The sequence below is a fragment of the Bubalus bubalis genome, chromosome 7 (genome assembly GCF_019923935.1).
Source record: "Bubalus bubalis isolate 160015118507 breed Murrah chromosome 7, NDDB_SH_1, whole genome shotgun sequence".
Lineage (NCBI taxonomy): Eukaryota > Metazoa > Chordata > Mammalia > Artiodactyla > Bovidae > Bubalus > Bubalus bubalis.
This window is the reverse complement of record NC_059163.1, coordinates 60,633,465-60,652,498: the sequence shown is the minus strand read 5'-3', so window position 1 is coordinate 60,652,498 and position 19,034 is coordinate 60,633,465. Positions and strand designations below refer to the sequence as shown.

General features: G+C 42.3%; 1 protein-coding gene across 2 annotated transcripts in view; it reads left to right on the top strand.

The window, feature by feature from the left end:
- NWD2 (NACHT and WD repeat domain containing 2) overlaps window positions 1-19,034 on the top strand; it is a 251,527-nt gene that overhangs the window by 106,135 nt on the left and 126,358 nt on the right. For both annotated transcript variants that reach the window (XM_044946002.2, XM_025290187.3), the window contains one exon: window positions 3,294-3,382. In XM_044946002.2, the coding sequence (XP_044801937.2) occupies window positions 3,294-3,382 (89 nt within the window). The remainder of the gene's footprint in view (window positions 1-3,293; window positions 3,383-19,034) is intronic.

Below are 19,034 nucleotides of genomic sequence, written 5' to 3'. Positions count from 1 at the left end.
AGATGCCATGAGATGATCATGGGATTGAGCATTCCAGGAGGAAGTCATGGCTAGAGCAAAGGTCACGAGTGAAAATGTAATCCAGAAACCAAATGAACACCGGTGCTGCTGGAGTGATGTGAACTAGACAAGTGGTAAGAAATGAGCTTAGGGAGGGAGAGGACATTCAAGGTAAGGCTTGGGGATTTCATCTCAAGTTCCATGAAGAGATCCTGGAGGATTTTAAATGAGAGAGTGATGTGATCAGATTTGTTCTTACAAGATTGGGCTGGCTGCTCTGTGGAGAATAGATGGATGGAGGCAAGTATGGAAACAGCAAGATAAGGTACAACTGAGAGATGAGCTTGGCTTGCATCCGAGTTAAAGAGAAGTAGATAACTCAGATTTTTTGTTTCATAAGTATCAGGACTTTGGCATCCCTTAATCATTCACGGAAGTTATTGCACTTGTCATTTTCAAATATTCTTTGCACAGTTACATATTTTCCATGGCTAGAGCAAAGTGTGACATTTAGCTCTCTAGATTCAAATCCAGGTTCTCCAACTTAGTGGTCATATGTCTTCAAGCATGTCTCTTAACCGCTTTATATTTGTTTCATCTAATACAAAAAATGGACTAGTAATCTTACCTATTTCATTGTTGACAGAAGTGACTAAGAAAATGCACATAAAAATACTTAGCACACTACCAGTCTACAGTAAGAACTCAATCAGATCAGATCAGTCACTCAGTCGTGTCCGACTCTTTGCGACCCCATGAATCGCAGCACGCCAGGCCTCCCTGTCCATCACCAACTCCCGGAGTTCACTCACACTCATGTCCATTGAGTCAGTGATGCCATCCAGCCATCTCATCCTCTGTCGTCCCCTTCTCCTCCTGCCCCCAATCCCTCCCAGCATCAGAGTCTTTTCCAATGAGTCAACTCTTCGCATGAGGTGGCCAAAGTACTGGAGTTTCAGCTTTAGCATCATTCCTTCCAAAGAAATCCCAGGGCTGATCTTCAGAATGGACTGGTTGGATCTCCTTGCAGTCCAAGGGACTCTCAAGAGTCTTCTCCAACACCACAGTTCAAAAGCATCAATTCTTCAGCACTCAGCCTTCTTCACAGTCCAACTCGCACATCCATACATGACCACAGGAAAAACCAGAGCCTTGACTAGACGAACCATTGTTGGCAAAGTAATGTCTCTGCTTTTGAACATGCTATCTAGGTTGGTCATAACTTTCCTTCCAAGGAGTAAGCGTCTTTTAATTTCATGGCTGCTGTCACCATCTGCAGTGATTTTGGAGCCCAGAAAAATAAAGTCTGACACTGTTTCCCCATCTATTTCCCATGAAGTGATGGGACTGGATGCCATGATCTTCATTTTCTGAATGTTGAGCTTTAAGCCAACTTTTTCACTCTCCACTTTCACTTTCATCAAGAGGCTTTTTAGTTCCTCTTCACTTTCTGCCGTAAGGGTGGTGTCATCTGCATATCTGAGGTTATTGATATTTCTCCCTGCAGTCTTGATTCCAGTTTGTGTTTCTTCCAGTCCAGCATTTCTCATGATGAATGTTAGTAATTAGATACTGGATTTCTGCCTTAGCCTTCTTACTGAGACACATTTAGGTCTCAGTACCCAGGAATAAAATTTACAGTAATAACAATTTTAAGAAGCAGATTTCTGCTCTTCATTTCATATTTTTTATGTATTATTAGGATACAGTTTTTTTAATATTTTACCAGTAATCTTTATTTAATATACTCCCAGATTTCACATCAGGTAATACTTCATTTTTCAAGTGACTTTTTGTTATCTGGTTTTGAACATCTGTAGCCTTTTAGAGAGATTGAATATTATCAGTTTTACTGCAGAGTTCATATTTTCAACCCTTAAAACAGGGTGAAGGAGGATGGGCATGTGATGCCAAGATTATATAAATCATGTGAAAGCTTAGTTCTCCGCCCCCACTGGTGCCATAACAGCACCTGGTCACTGTTTGGGTGTGCCCTCCTCAAGCGTGGTCCTCCCGCTTATCCTGTGGACTTAGGTCCATGTTGGATCCGTGGTGGAAAAAGACTCTACTTGTTTGGATCACAGGGTAATCTCAAAGACCTTGTATAGAATCTTTGGTTCCCTTGTATTGAACTGCCGCTGCATCTCAGACTCTCAGGACTGGTTGTTTGCCTCTCAAAACAGGCTTGAGAACAGTAGGAAAGTAGAGTAGGTCAATGTGGCATATGGTTGAGTTTGTATGCACAGATGTTGTTAGAGAATAACAAGGACAGTCTTTTAAATTGGCTCCTCAGTTATAAATGTGGCATGCAGATGTTTCATGGTTATGGCTGGGATTGAGGTACATTTAGCAAATGGTCCTTTTCATGAGATAACACATTAACCTAATTTTGAAAAGCTCTGATTCTCATCTCCATCTGAAGTTACTTGGAGAGGGAAAGTCTGTCTTTGCTGTAAGCATCTTATAGCATCATCACTAATATGGAGCATCGTCCAGCACAGATGGAATCTTGAATCCTTTTCTGGGCAGAATATTCAACATTAAATACATACGTATTTTGTGGTTCTTCTGGTTCGGGTTCTCTGTTTCTTCTTGTATTTTTAATGACATAGATAATTTTTAAATATTTAATTTTGAAGCTTTTACACACTGTGGCACAGGTAATGCAGTCCCCTCTCTGATGTAACAGCTCCCTAAGCCCAGAGTGGGAGATATTACTATTGAACCACTGGCTCGTTTCCAAGTACCATGTGTGGAATCTGCTAGTTTTTAGATGTTGACTCCTGCAGTTTGTCCCTCCTCATTATTGTGCTGATTGCACAGATGCTATTGTTTCTAAATGCTTTAGGAAATGATAGAGTCTAGATGTTTTGGGAAATCAGTAACTAATATGTTTGTGTGTATTGGAACATTTATACTCCGTGGAGATACACCCGGTAGTCCTATGATTTTTCCTTTTACCTCTTTGAAAGTCAGTGTGGTTGTGGCTATTAAGAGATCGATGTGAGGGTCTCCATCGGTCTAGGGAATTAGCTGTGAATTCTCAGCTCTGCCAGCACCCGCAGAACTTACCAGGGGGCTCCCATCCATCCTGTATGGCTGGTAGAGGGATCTCGGCTCTCCCTGGTCTGTGAAGAACAAGTCCCCTCCAGTAGATAAATATCCCATCATTTCACAGTGTACCACCCCAGCTTGATTATATTCATGTTTATTTGTAAGCTTTCTTTTTTTTCTGCTTTCTTTTACATACGTGGACATAACTCACCTTCTGTGTGTTTGCTTTTCTACCACAGACACGGGAGCAGAAAGACAGGCACTAAAAGAAAATGTGTATCCTAAATTGAGAGAATTCTGCAGAGAAAACTATGGATTAGAATTTCAGGTAACTATGATATTAATTTCACATTTAACTTTATCAGCTAAACAACTAATGTTTGTTTCTTGTCACAACTTAGGTGTTATAAAAGACAAGTTTTAAGCTCTGGAAAATGTCATTTCTTTAAGCATGGATGAAAAGAAACACTGGAAAACAGAAGTAAAATATTTCATCATTTTTGAGGTTTTGCACTTTTACTCTCTGCTGCTTGGACCCTACTCATTATTGGCTCATCTTTTTCTTTGAACCATGTTTATCTGCTTTGTTACTAACCTCCACTAACATAAAAAGGCGAAGGTTGCAAAGCACCTGCCTTCACACTGGCATCTCTAGGAACGTTGTGCATCTGAAAATTGCAACTGGAACTTCCCTGGCAGTCCAGTGGTTAGAGCATCATGCTTTCACTGCCGAGGGTATGAGTTCAGTCCCTGGTCAGGGAACTAAGATCCTACAAGTTGTGCAGCACAGCCCGAAAAAAAGTACAAATTGGGATCAGCTCTCTCACAAGTACTTATTTTTAGCATCTTGACTAGTCCTTGCCTTCCTTTTCACCTTTTAGTTTTTATTCACGTTGTCAAATGTCCTTTTTCCCAAGCATTTCAGAATTTACCATTTACCAAGAAAAAATATCAGCATTTCAAGAGGCTATAACTGTGCACATCATTGCTGAAATTCATTAACATGGCATTGTAGACACCATCAATTTGGCCATCTTATAGAGAAGTACTAGGAGACATTGGTCATATCCTTAACATCCAAAATTTTTTGAAGTAAATGTCTCCTGCAACAGATAGCATTATGTAGTGAGAATTTGTTAACCTCATTCGCAGTGAACATCTTAACTTCTATCCGAACTGCATGTTTACATTGTTAAGTAAGGAGTATGGACTAGAGGTTTGTAGTGTAAGAGTACAAAATGTGCCATTAATGGAAGAAAATTTCACCCTTCATTTGTTTCTTCCTGAATACAGTTGACCCTTGAACAATGCAGGGGTTAGAGGCGCTGACCCTCTTCACAGTTGAAAATCCACGTGTAAATTTACAGTCAGCCCTCTGCATCCACAGTCCCTCTGTATCTGCCATCTCTCCATATCTGCAGATTCAGTCAACCATGGATCATTTCATACTATAGAACTTACTAGTAAAAAAAAAAGCCACACATAAGTGGACCCATGAAGTTAAAACCTCTGTTATTCAGGAGTCAGCTGTAAATATTCCATCTTGGTATACCTCATAATGCCTTCTAATATGATGTGTAAAATAATAGCTTCTAAATAACTTTAATCTTAATGCTTAGTGTCCATCAGCAACAAGCTAATACAACACAAATATTGAAGAGTTACTCGTAAGTCACTGTTTACTTGAAAAACTATGACCCTAGCTTCCTTGTTGTGAAATCAGCACTACTTTATACAAGGGCTCTGGTTCTACCGATAACAGGGTCTGGACTGTTAAAAAAAAAAAAAAAAATGTCAGTTTCCAAAGACTAAGACATTCCTTGGGGACTCAGTATATAACCCAAGTATTCCTTGGGTTCTACTAATAACAGGGTCTCAACTGTTTAAAAAAAAAAAAGATGATTTGTCAAAGTTTCCAAATTCTAAGACGTTCCTTGGGGATTCACTTAGTATAAAGAAATATGTCTAAGTATATTGATCCCATTTTTGAGTTTATTTGGGTTTTCATCACTTTTGTTAGTAGAAGATTGAACTGCAGAACAGCTGCCATAAAACATGAAACTGATTAGGATTAGCCGAAGGGGGAAAAATACACATTTTCTAAATTATAAGCATTTACAGGAGAAGAGAAATAAAGCCAAAGGAAAAATGTAGAAGGCAAGGTCCCTAAAAGAAATTAATGACAAGGATCATTCTAGGCAAGTATATTGAATCCATTGATGAGAGTCTCACAGCAGGGGGAACAGCATTGGGTAAAGTGTGACATGGAATTGACTCCCAGCTCTTGACTGCGAGTGATTTAACCCATCCCCTTATCCTTCACAGGCTTCCCTCATAGTACAGTTGGTAAAGAATCCGCCTGCAATGCTGGAGACCCCAGTTCAATTCCTGGGTTGGGAAGATCCCCTGGAGAAGGGATAGGCTACCCACTCCAGTATTCTTGGGCTTCCCTTGTGGCTGAGCTGGTAAAGAATCTGCGTGCAAGGAGGGAGACCTAGGTTCAATCTCTGGGCTGGGAAGATCCCCTGGAGAAGGGAAAGACTACCCACTCCAGTGTTCCGGCCTTGGACTATGTAGTCCAAGGGGTCAGGAAGAGTCGGACAAGACTGAGTGACTTTCACTTTCACTTTCTGATCCTTCACTATGTAAAATGGGTTGTGACAGCTTACAAATCTGAGGTTGTATTTGCTTTTTACCTTCCAAGCTTCTAAGCTCAAGCACATAATATCTGAATCTAAGAATATACCTCTTAGCATAGTCTTTCCTTATAGGTTGATTATAGACCTTCCTGAGGCTGTGTTGAGCTTGCTGTGAATGGTTCTTGGAACCATAAAGAAATGGTTCTCTTTTCCAACTGCAGGAGAATGTGCCAGAAGCTTCATGAAAAAAAAAAAAAAAATAGTTTACCTGTACCATGTCCTGAATTCCATCTCTCTGCATTGGACCCAGGAGAAATGTATTTCCTAGAATTACTCAGACATACCAGGCTATTTCATGCCCTCTTGCCTTTGCTGTTCTCACTGTCTACAGTGCTTTTCTTCTGGTGCTTGCCCTGCTTCACCTCCTAAGTCCCACTCATGGAGATTCTTCCTGCCTCACCTTAAGTCGTGCCCCTCTTGTTCTTGCCCACTTCTCTGCAACTGTGTGTCTTTCCATTTGGTTCCTTGAACACCTCAAGCCTATTCCCATTTAAGGATTTTGCACTGGCTGGCTGTTCTCTCTGTAGGAGTGCTTACTGCTTCATCTTTACATGGGTGCTTTCTTACTGTTCTTCAAGTCTCTGCTGAAATGTCATTTCCTAGAGATGCTTCTGTAATGACTCAATCTAAAATAAGCCCCTAGGTGTGCTCTCTTTTATATCATCCTGTTCTAGTTCTTTGCATAGCATATGTCAGTGTTGGATATTTTTCTTGTTTACTCATGTTTCTTCAAGAAGCAAGAAACAATCTTTCTCTCAAGATTGTTCCACAAGTACAGAGACTTGTCTGTCTTCATGACAGCTACATTTCCTGATCCTAGAATAATGCCTGGCTCATAGTAACACTCCAAAACAATGTGTTGAATGGTGAAGTCTCAGCCCAACCATTATCTGCTTAAAGAATCATTCTCTGATAGCCCTGTTTCTCTCAGCTTATGCCACATACCCTGATCCCCTAAAACCCTGTGCATAACTCCCAGTCATTCATCTGGTTCATTTAAGAAGTGTTTGTTGACCATCAGCAACATGCTAGACAACATTCCAAGTGCTGGGAATACAGGAAGAAATCATCACCCTCTTTCTGTGGAGCTTTGAATATTGTTGAGAGAGGCAGACAATAAATGGTAAATTCCAGTGGTAACAGATGCATTTTATTGAATAAAAGATTTTTTTAAAAGTAAAGCATGATAAAAGGAGGTAGGGAATACTGGGTGGTCAGAGAAGGACTCAGTCATAAGATAGCCTTTGAGCAGATATCTCCAGAAAGTGATAGAGAAAATCATGCAGATGTTTTAGAAAGAAAATCCCAGGCATAGGGAACCAGAAAATGGGTTTTGGATGAGAATGTATTCAGAACATTCTGGTCTTGTTAAAAGGCCAAGCGGTAATAGAGTTGAGTTGAGTAAGGGAAATGATTGTAGGAGACGACATCAAAGGCAGATCATATGGAAATTTACGGACTGAGATTAAGGACTTACAGTTTTCCTCAGTAAGAGAACATGATATGATTTATGTTTAACGAGTTTAGGGAGCCTCTAAGGGGTGGGAAGTGATGGCAGAAGCAGGAAGATGGTGCAAGTAAGAAATCATGGTACAGACTAGAATCAGCAGTTAAGAGATATCTGCTTAGATGAATTTTTCATCACCTGTCTATAAAGTCTCAAAGTTCTCAGGACTGGAATTGTGTCTTATTCAACTTATCCCAGTAATCAAGTAGCTGACACATAGTAAGCCATTTAGGGTTAAATCTTTATTGAACTAAGTTGATAGACTGTGGAGTTACACTTTAACAGTGTCATGTACTTTTATCTCTATGCCTGTTTGGCAAACTGTTTTCTAGTATTTCCTTTATTTTTTTTTTTATTTAAAATAAGAAAAACATCTACTTCTGCTTTATTGACTATGCCAAAGCCTTTGACTATGTGGATCACAATAAACTGTGGAAAAATTCTGAAAGAGATGGGAATACCAGACCACCTAACCTGCCTCTTGAGAAACCTGTATGCAGGTCAGGAAGCAACAGTTAGAACTGGACATGGAACAGACTGGTTCCAAATAGGAAAAGGAGTACGTCAAGGCTGTGTATTGTCACCCTACTTATTTAACTTATATGCAGAGTACATCATGAGAAATGCTGGGCTGGAAGAAGCACAAGCTGGAATCAAGATTGCCAGGAGAAATATCAATAACCTCAGATATGCAGATGACACCACCCTTATGGCAGAAAGTGAAGAGGAACGTAAAAAGCCTCTTGATGAAGGTGAAAGAGGAGAGTGAAAAAGTTGGCTTAAAACTCAACATTCAGAAAATGAAGATCATGGCATCCGGTCCCATCACTTCATGGGAAATAGATGGGGAAACAATGTCAGACTTTATGTTTTTGGGCTCCAAAATCACTGCAGATGGTGAGTGCAGCCATGAAATTAAAAGACGCTTACTCCTTGAAAGGAAAGTTATGACCAACCTGGATAGCATATTGAAAAGTAGAGATAATACTTTGCCAACAAAGGTCCATCTAGTGAAGGCTATGGCATTTCCAGTGGTCATGTATGGACGTGAGAGTTGGGCTGTGAAGAAAGCTAAGTGCCGAAGAATTGGTGGTTTTGAACTGTGGTGTTGGAGAAGACTCTTGAGAGTCCCTTGGACTGCAAGGAGATCCAACCAGTCTATTCTAAAGGAGATCAGTCCTGGGTGTTCTTTGGAAGGACTGATACTGAAGCTGAAACTCCAGTACTTTGGCCACCTCATGCGAAGAGTTGACTCATTGGAAAAGACTGTGATGCTGGAAGGGATTGGGGGCAGGAGGAGAAGGGGACGACAGAGAATGAGATGGCTGGATGGCATCACCAACTCGATGGACATGAGTTTGAGTGAACTCTGGGAGTTGGTGATGGACAGGGAGGCCTGGCGTGCTGCAATTGATGGGGTGGCAAAGAGTCGGACACAACTGAGCGACTGAACTGAACTGAACTGGAGATTGTTTTTGGCTGCCCTGGGTCTTGGTTGCTGCATGTGGGCTTTGTCTAGTTGCAGTACATGGGCTTCTCTTTGCATTGGCTTCCCTGTTGCCAAGCACAGGCTCTGGGGCGCATGGGCTTTAGTAGTTCCATCTTCTGGGCTCTAGAGTGTAGGCTCAGTAGTTGTGGTGCACAGGCCTAGTTGCCACTTGGCATGTGAGCTCCTAGTCCCCCGACCATGGATCAAACCCATGTCCCCTGCATTGCAAGGCAAATTCTTTATCACTGGACCACCAGGGAAGTCCCTAAAATAAGATTTTTAATGAAAATGCATCAGCCTGTCTGATTATGTGAACTTAAGCTAATTTCATGTGTGATATATACCTAGTTGACTTCTCAGAGATGGGACCATTGAATGAAAAGAATGTCAAGCCTACTCAGAGGAGAAAGCATACTTGGCTCAGGGAAGGACAGGGTATGTAAGTAAGAGGTTATTTGATTGGCCAATGTTCAGTAAGTGCCCTTGGCTATGGAAAAGAGGGTAGAAAGGAAGAACAGGGAAAGAAATGGGGAAAAATAAAGACGATTGGGGTAAAAGCAGGTGGTACAGGACCAGTAAATAAAGGGCTTTAATTATATGTCCACGGGCCATCCATCTTGCTTTCAGATGCTTTCTGTCCATTCTCACCGCTAAGCCCCTGATCTAATACTCATTGCTTCAAAAAATCAAATGAGCAAAGACAATCCTAACTGATCTTGTTCTCGGCTTACCCACAATAGGTTGCAAGTCCTAGAGGAAGAGACTAGTCCTCACTTATTTTTAAGTCCCCGGGGCTTGGGAAGAGGGTTCAACATTTACTGGATTTGGTAAAAGAGTGTCAGCAGAACTGCCTTACACCATCATCCTACTTGAGTTTTCCTATACATCACCAGAGTAACCCTACTTAAATGTAAGGTTGTCAGTTTCTTTGCTTAAAACCTTACAATGGCTCCCTGCTGCTCACAGGCTCCCTCTGTAATATGATCCCAGCTGTCTTTCCACCTTCATCCGCCATTCTTCCCAAAATAAACAGGCCATCCTCGACCTGGCCTTGCTTTCTAAGAAGTTTTTTTCAGATTCCCAAATATCCCCTTTCTCCTCCCTGAATTCTTAGCAGTCTCCCCCATCCCAGCACTGCAGGTACCCTGAGCAGGAGTAAACCTGATGAGGGCAGGGACCTCTAACAGGATACCTGATTGATCTGGGCACTTAGCCGCTGGTGCATTTTGAAAGCAATTTCATTTCAGTACAGCCACTCAACTTAGTATCATTTCTTAAGAATTCCTTCTGATAGCAAACATTTTGAGCAGACACCTTGTATTTATCTCACATCATCTTAGAAACCAAGGCTTTGCAGATAGCTCAGTTGGTAAAGAATCCACCTGCAATGCAGGAGACCCCATTTCGATTCCTGGGTCGGGAAGATTCCCTGGAGAAGGGATAGGCTACCCACTCCAGTTATTCTTGGACTTCCCTTGTGGCTTAGCCAGTAAAGAATTCACCCGCAATGCAGGAAAGCTGGGTTTGATCCCTGGGTTGGTAAGATCCCCTGGAGAAGGGAAAGGCTACCCACTCCAGTATTCTGGCCTAGAGAATGCCATGGGCTCTATAGTCCATGGGGTAGCAAAGAGTTGGACATGACTGAGCGACTTTCACTTCACTTCATCTTAGTAATCCTGTTTCCTTTTCTTCACCTTTAGCATCCACTAAATCCCAGATACCTGCGGATTTTCCTCCTAAATATTTCTTCAGTCTGTGCCGTCTGTCCTAGTCTATATTACTGTTATCTTGACTATGCAGTAGATTATCTTGCTGGCCTGTTTACCTTCATCTCCTCCTCCTTCCCAACATCAACCCCTCCGTCCCCGGACCTCCTCCATCGTATTACTGCTGTGATATCTCTGAAATACAAACCGACTCTTTAATCCACAAGACACGTTTTGTACTTCTCAGCCTGGAATGTGAGGTTCTCTTCCATTTCCCCCATTCCCCACCCCAGTCTACTACCGAGTCCTGTCCCATCCTCCACAGGCAGCCTATTTTAGCCTTTATAATCTACATTTGTGGGCTTCTCTGGTGGCTTAGTGTTAAAGAATCTACTTGCAATACAGGAGACATGGGCTTGATCCCTGGGTCCAGAAGATCCCTTGGAGAAGGAAATGGCAACCTACTCCAGTATTCTTGCCTGGGAAAGCCCATGGACAGAGTAGTCTGGCAGGCTACAGTCCATGGGATCGGAAAGAGTCAGACATGACTTAGTGACTCAGTAACAACAATGTACATTCAGTTTCCCAAATAGATTATTTTTATTCCCCTGAGTCTCCAGACTCACTGTGCCCTCTGTGTGGTGTGCCCTTAAATTGTCCCCCCATGCCAATGACTAGAAAATTTTCTACTTTAATAGCATGTATCATATTGTTTTAATTCCTTTTAAAATGTTTTTTTCCCCCCCCCGCTAACCAGAAGCTCCTTGAGATCAGAAGTCATATTATTTATATCTTTTTATCACCAGTCTTTTTTAGAGACCCTGCTGCTGCTAAGTTGCTTCAGTCGTGTCCAACTCTGTGCGACCCCATGGACTGCAGCCTACCAGGCTTCTCCGTCCATGGGATTCTCCAGGCAAGAACACTGGAGTGGGTTGCCATTTCCTTCTCCAATGCATGAAAGTGGAAAGTTAAAGTGAAGTCGCTCAGTCGTGTCCAACTTTTAGTGACCCCATGGACTGCAGCCTACCAGGCTCCTCCATCCATGGGATTTTCCAGGCAAGAGTACTGGAGCGGGTTGCCATTGCCTTCTCTGTGATTACAGTGAATTTATTGATTAAATGCATAAGACCCAGAAGCTGAGAGTCTTGACCAGGGCTGTGCAAAAGAAATGTAATAGGAGCCACAGGTACAAGTCACAAATGCAATTAAATTTTCCAACTACATTTTAAAAAGTAAAAGGAAACAACAACACAAAATTTAAGAATGTATTTTATTTAAGTCACTTTATATCCAAAGCATCATTTCAACATACAAGCAATATAACCAAAGCATCATTTCAACATATAAGCAAAATAAAAATTACTGAGTTATCCTATATCCTTTTTTCACACTAAGTCTTCACAGTCCAGTGTATATTTTATACTCATAACACATCCTGATTCAGACTGGCCACATTTCAGGTGCTCAGCAGCTGTATGTGGTCAGTGGCTTCCCTGCGGGTCTCTGAAGTTCTAGAGGGAGTGGTCAGGATGAGGCCATTCTAACAGGGAGGAGACCCTTACTGCCCAGGGATGTGTCCTACTGCAGGTGATGGAGACACTTCATTAGAGGAGCTGCAGTGGGGATGGAAATTCATTTGAACATGTTAAAAAAAAATCCAGATGATTCAGAAAATAATTTTTCACTAGTCACATTAGTAACTTATATTTGATCACTTTGGGACGTTGCATTAGTATAGTATGTCAACAACAAAAACACACACAGTGTAAAAGCTATGAATCATGTTTTTTGGTGTCTTACTGTGGACTGTAGCCCAGGAGACAGCCTCTCAGAGAGCTCTGAGAAACTGTTCCAAGAGGTAGGGGGGAGATGGGTATGTATGTGATTTCGGCAAAGTAATGAGCATGCAATAAACGATGCATCTCAGTAGAAAGTTGCTTCTGGTCACCAGGAACAGGTATCTTAATGACTTTAGTGCTTTTCTAAGTATGGAAAGATGCAAAAATCCAGGTTCATAAAATTTACATGAAGGCCTATCCCACCAGGTTACCCAGAATACAGAGGGCTCCATTCTCCTTTCAGGGTGTGTTGAAGGTCAGTGACTCCAGTAGCTAATGACTTAATTCTTGTAGAACTGGGTCAGGTATATAACCTGAAATAGTTAATACAACTTTCAAATATGCTGTGGAACTGGGACTAAGTAACTAAATGAGGCAATAGACTAAAACTTATGGTCAAGCAGTTCATTTGCCTGCTATCTTAAGACTTAAACTTTACTTGAAATTAATAGAGGAAGGTGATGGAAATGCTTATTTCCCAATATTAGATGAACAGTCTTTGTCTTGATAAGTGCCATTTGTTACCTATTTCAGTGTTGCTAAATATGGATTTTTTTTTTTTTAATTTCCTGAAAACTCTTGAAATTATCTGTAACAACTTGGTCTCAGAGCAGGAACTCCTGGGCTGGCCCAGTCTTTTTCCTTCTCTCTGCCAGGCAAGTGAGTTCCTAGTGTGTAGGCAAGTGTGAGTGAACTCTGCAGCTCCAGTCACAGGAAGACCTTGCCAAACCTGCTCTCTGCCCCACATTGACATTGTGGTACTGCTTGAAGGCACCAGAGTGACCAGTGCTCATCCTTGGTGAAGGTGCTTTCTGAGACCCCTTTGGTCTAGAATTTTCTCTTCTTTGCTTGAGGTTCCATCTCTTCATATTTCCTTTGGCAGCACAAGTCCAGACCTATCTGCCTTTTTTCATCTCTAGACTTCCAGTTAGATGTCATCTTCTTAAGCTGGTGCCTATGTGAGTGAGCCTCATGTCAGCATCTCTACCCGCTCCTCTAGAGTTACAGGAAGGTAATTACATATGCTTCCGCTTTATTGACTGACTATGCTAAAGCCTTTGACTGTGTGGATCACAACAAACTGTGGAAGATTCTTAAAGAGATGGGAATACCAGACCACCTGACCTGCCTCCTGAGAAATCTATATGCAGGTCAAGAATCAACAGTTAGAATCAGACATGGAACAAGAGACTGGTTCAAAATTGGGAAAGGAGTACGCCAAGGCTGTATATTGTCACCCTGCTTATTTAACTTACATGCAGAGTATATAATGAGAAAGGCTGGGCCGGATGAAGCACAAGCTGGAATCAAGATTGCCAGGAGAAACATCAATAACCTCAGATATGCAGATGACACCATCCTTATGGCAGAAAGTGAAGAGGAACTGAAGAGTCTCTTGATGAAAGTGAAAGAGAAGAGTGGAAAAAGTTGGCTTAAAGCTCAACAGTCAAAAATCCAAGATCATGGCATCCAGTCCCATCACTTCATGGCAAATAGATGGGGAAACAATGGAAACAATGGCAGACTTTATTTTCTTGGGCTCCAAAATCACTGCAGATAGTGACTGTAGCCATGAAATTAAAAGACACTTGCTCCATGGAAGAAAAGCTATGACCAACCTAGGAAGCATATTAAAAAGCAGAGACATTACTTTGCCAGCAAAGGTCCATACCAACCTAGGAAGCATATTAAAAAGCAGAGACATTACTTTTCCAACAAAGGTCTGTCTAGTCAAAGCTATGGTTTTTCCAGTAGTCATGTATGGATGTGAGAGTTGGACCATAAAGAAAGCTGAGCACCGAAGAATTGATGCTTTTGGACCAGGATGTTGGAAAAGACTCTTGAGAGTCCCTGGAACTGCAAGGAGATCAAACCAGTCAATCCTAACGGAAATCAGTCCCAAATAGTCATTGGAAGGTCTGATGCCAAAGCTGAAGATCCAATACTTAGGCCACCTGAAGCAAAGAACTGACTCATTTGAAAAGACCCTGATGCTGGGAAAGATTGAAGGCAAGAAGAGAAGGGGACAACAGAGGATGTGAGATGGTTGGATGGCATCACCAACTCGATGGACATGAGTTTGAGCAAGCTCTGGGAGTTGGTCATGGATAGGGAAGCCTGGTGTGCTGCAGTCCATGGGGTCACAGATTCGGACGCAACTGAGCAACTGAACAGAACTGAATTGTTTTTTGATGTTAAAGTATCAAAAATGGAACCCATCTTTCTCCCTTTTCCCAGTTGCCCAGTTGTTACCATTCCTCAGTCTTCTAGACTTTAAAATCTTGGTTCACAGTCCATTCTACACCCTTTACAACCTAGATCCAAATAGCCTTTCCCCTTGATTCACTGGACACAGTGTTTCCTAGAAGTTCGCCTTGTCTTTTGATTTCACAGGGCTCTGTCTTTACTCAGGCTTCCATATCTTGATAGCTGAATGTCTATGGTAACATTTTCTTGATCTTTCCTTACCCTGGGTGGTGGTGTATTCTGGTCCAGACTGTACACAGCGCAGCAGCTACTCAAATAACTTCTTTGAACTGTATTTACCAAATTTCATTCATTCTAAGATGCATGTTTTTTCATCTCAGAAATTCGTATTTGTCTTACAAATAGTGTGTCATGGTGTAATTGACAGTGCATTTCTTTTTTAGTGGAATGTACAATATTAGAGCAGCCTACTACTGATGATGCTTTATATTCAGTAGGGTATAACAGTTTATGTAATTTATGGGATACAGTGGAAATAGCATATGTTTTTCTGTTAGAAAAACTAGAACTCAAATTCTAGGTCTGCAAATTATCTATCCTGTGAGTCTGGGAAAATTGTTTGATCATTTTTGACACACAGCTGACCCCTCTGGAAAATGAATGGGATAGTATTTATCTTCCAGGATTACGAGAATTCAGTGAGAGAACATAGCATTCCTGGCATATGGAAAACACTTAACCAGTGTTCCTTTTTTTTTTTTTAATCCATCTTTTAAGTCTTTCTCCTGATTAAGAATCTGGCATCATGAAATTATTCACATGCATTTTTCTTTTGCCTTTTTTTAATATAGTAAAAGGCCTTTGATCAAGACATCTGTCTGAGGGGTGGTGCTTTGTGTCAGAAGGAATGTGAATGGGAAGAATATTCAAGAAATATGTCTTGTACACAAGAAAGGTTTATGCAGCCAGACAAAAACCTTGGAAATCACACTATTAGCTTGTGAGAAGATAGCTCTAAATTCCTTAAATCACTTCTTTAGCATATCAATCAGCACTGAGGACTCTGATCCTGGACATCTGCTACGTAGAGAAGAAGGCTCAGCTTGTCAGTAAGACAGAGCTAGGACCTACCTGACGTGGTCTCTAGGAAAATGATGAAGGAGACAGAGGGGCAGAGTTCAGTAGACTTGCTAGCCCTTTCCCTTGCTTGGAGTTGGACTTCAGAAAAGGGGAGGTGGGCTTCAGAAAAGGGGAGGTGGGTTAGATAAATGAGAACAGCTTGCCTTTGCTCTCTGCTTGGGACTCTGGAAAGAGTTGGCCTCACAGCAGTCCCCACTCTGCCCCTACCTCTCCCAGCAGACCCAGATGTGGCCACATGCTGGCCATGGCAACCAGAGACCATGAGATTTACCTTCAAAGCTACCCTCAATTACCATGTATCACATATGCTGAGGTAAGAGCTACCGTTATTCTCAAGGACAGGAAGAGGTGACTACACCTCTCCTAGGGTGGAAACACTGGATGGAGGGCGGGCCCAAGGCCTGGACTTCTCATCCCCAGCAGGGCAGGGTGGCTGCAGTTGGCTGCAGAGCAGTACCAGGCTCTGACCAATCTGAGAGGGAAAGGCCAGTATACCTAGGTTAGAGCTGCCCCAACCAGCCATGCTGCCAGCGATGGCCATCACCTGGGACTGTGCCCTAGCGACCCATTTTTCCCCTTCAGGATATGAGGCCACCCAGACATCATCTTAGGAAAAGAAGGAGGGGATGGGGAAGCTGCAGTTTTTTCAAGAGTTAGCATCTTGATTCAAAAACAAATAACCACTTAGTAAAGATGGTAATTGCAGCCATGAAATTAAAAGACACTTACTTCTTGGAAGGAAAATTATGACCAACCTAGATAGCATATTTGAATAAAATATTCAAAATATCTAAATATTTTGAATGAAAGCAGAGACATTACTTTGCCAACAAAGGTCTGTCTAGTCAAGGCTATGGCTTTTCCAGTGGTCATGTATGGATGTGAGAGTTGGACTGTGAAAAAAGCTGTGTGCCAAAGAATTGATGCTTTTGAACTGTGGTGTTGGAGAAGACTCTTGAGAGTCCCTTGGACTGCAAGGAGATCCAACCAGTCTATTGTAAAGGAGATCAGTCCTAGGTGTTCTTTGGAAGGACTGATGCTAAAGCGAAAACTCCAGTACTTTGGCCACCTCATGCGAAGAGTTGACTCATTGGAAAAGACTCAGATGCTGGGAGGGATTGGGAGCAGGAGGAGAAGGGGACGACAGAGGATGAGATGGCTGGATGGCATCACCAACTCAATGGACATGAGTTTGAGTGAACTCTGGGAGATGGTAATGGACAGGGAGGCCTGGCGTGCTGTAATTCATGGGGTCGCAAAGAGTCGGACACAACTGAGCGACTGAACTGAACTTAAAGAGTCCTTGGAAATATTAGTTCAAACTAGGGTTCAAACTGAATAGAACAGAAGCTCATTTTATCCTGATAACCAGAGGATAGAGACTTAGACAGCAGACCAAACCAACTTTAGACAAAATAAAGAAGCTGTATTCTCTGTGTCCATCCAAGATGTACACAGGTCAGTGAAATTATGTGAGTCATATTAGTTTGACCTTACTAATGATTACTGAACTAGTCAATCCCTTAGTCTCACACCGAAGGTCCGTCATCGGTTGTGCTGACATGCTTTTCCTCTGTTGCATCTTCTTCCACCACCACCCTCATGTTCAGTTGAGCCCAGTCTCCTCTATATTCATTTTTTCCTCCCGACTGTCTGCCTGCTCAGGAATCTCAAAATGCTTTTTGCTTCCTGAGTTGCCAAAATACATCATTGGCTTTGTAATTGACAGGATGTGTTGTCATGCCCTTGGTCTTTTCTCCACATTGTCAACTAATCACTCCTTTTCCATTTTCCATTAATCAAGTGTGTGCTTCTTTCTAAAGTGAAATGCATCTCCCCTTATTGAATCACACATCATTTCACTCAGGCCAGCACTTCAATTTGTCTAGCTTGCTTCGCATTTTGGTTCTGTCTGTCAAAGCCTGGGCAGGTCTTACCAAGATTGCTATTCTGTAAAAGTCTTATAAGCGTGTTACATCATCCTGCTCCCATCCATGAGCCAGTTTATAAAAAGGGGGAAAGGAAGATTAGTAGCTAGTAGAGGTGATAAAAGGGAAGAAAAGCATTATGTCACCATTGACCTTCCTTGCTCCAGCTGAATTTTAAATACTGGCTCAACATTTCTGCAGTATGGAATGGCTCCTCTAGAACTCTCAGGCCTGACTTCCCAAGACAGGATTTTTGTTCCTCCTTTACTTTGTGCACATAGCTGATCTTCTATAGAGCAGTGGCATTGTGGGAAACTCCAGAATTTATTGGAGGACCTGTACTTTGCTGAACATGTAACTCTGCTAAATTGTGACTGTCCCTTACACAAACTCTGGAAATCACCCAAGAGGATTAGTCCCTCAGTAAACAGAATGAGAGATCCCCATTTGCAGGTGGCACTTAAGTACCCCAGTCAGGTCCAATCACCATGAAGTCTTTCTCAAACTCTGAACTGCTGCTGCTGCTGCTAAGTCGCTTCAGTCGTGTCCGACTCTGTGCGACCCCATAGACGTCTGGCAGTCCACCAGGTTCCCCCGTCCCTGGGATTCTCCAGGCAAGAACACTGGAGTGGGTTGCCATTTCCTTCTCCAGTGCATGAAAGTGAAAAGTGAAAGTGAAGTCACTCAGTCGTGTCCGACTCTCAGCGACCCCATGGACTGCAGCCCACCAGGCTCCTCCATCCATGGGATTTTCCAGGCAAGAGTACTGGAGTGGGGTGCAAGGTAGCTATTTCTTTCCATCCTTATTTTCTATTTCTTACAGAAAGGAGAGGAGACCTTTTAACAAGTCTTTGCACAGTTAAAGAACATTCATTTAAGAGGTCTGCTCTGTCAATAATCAGTTATAAACAACTGACAAAGTAACTGAAGCCCAGTTTTCTTATCTATAAAGCAAAGTGTTTCTTCAGCCCAATCTTGTTTCCTCTTAGCTCCCAAAATTATGATGCCTCAACCTTCTGTCTACATTGGCAGGCCACATCACCTTTCTGTCATTGCTGCTGTATCAAGAGGTACCTCTAGATACCCTCTCTGAAGAACAGTCCTGTGCCTGTATCCTTCAGGTCCAGCCTCCTGTCTTACTTCCTCATAATGTCTACCCCACATCCCCAGGGCAGGTTAAGGCACTTGGGTCTCATGGGCTTCACTTATTCTTTCACAGACATTTATTGAGCCTCTGCTCTGCCTAGACCGAGTTGTGCATGCAGTAGATACTCTAGTGTTGAAAACACACCTAGTCCCTGCCCTCAGGGAGTTTACAGTCTCACAGAGAATACAGTCATCGCGATGCTGACTGGGGTGGTGCTTGCTGCAGAGGAAATGCACAGAGCTTGGGGCCTGCATGATGGGGATGCCTCATGGAACCTAGAGGCACAGGAAGGCCAGCTGAGGAACTGGTACCAGTCTG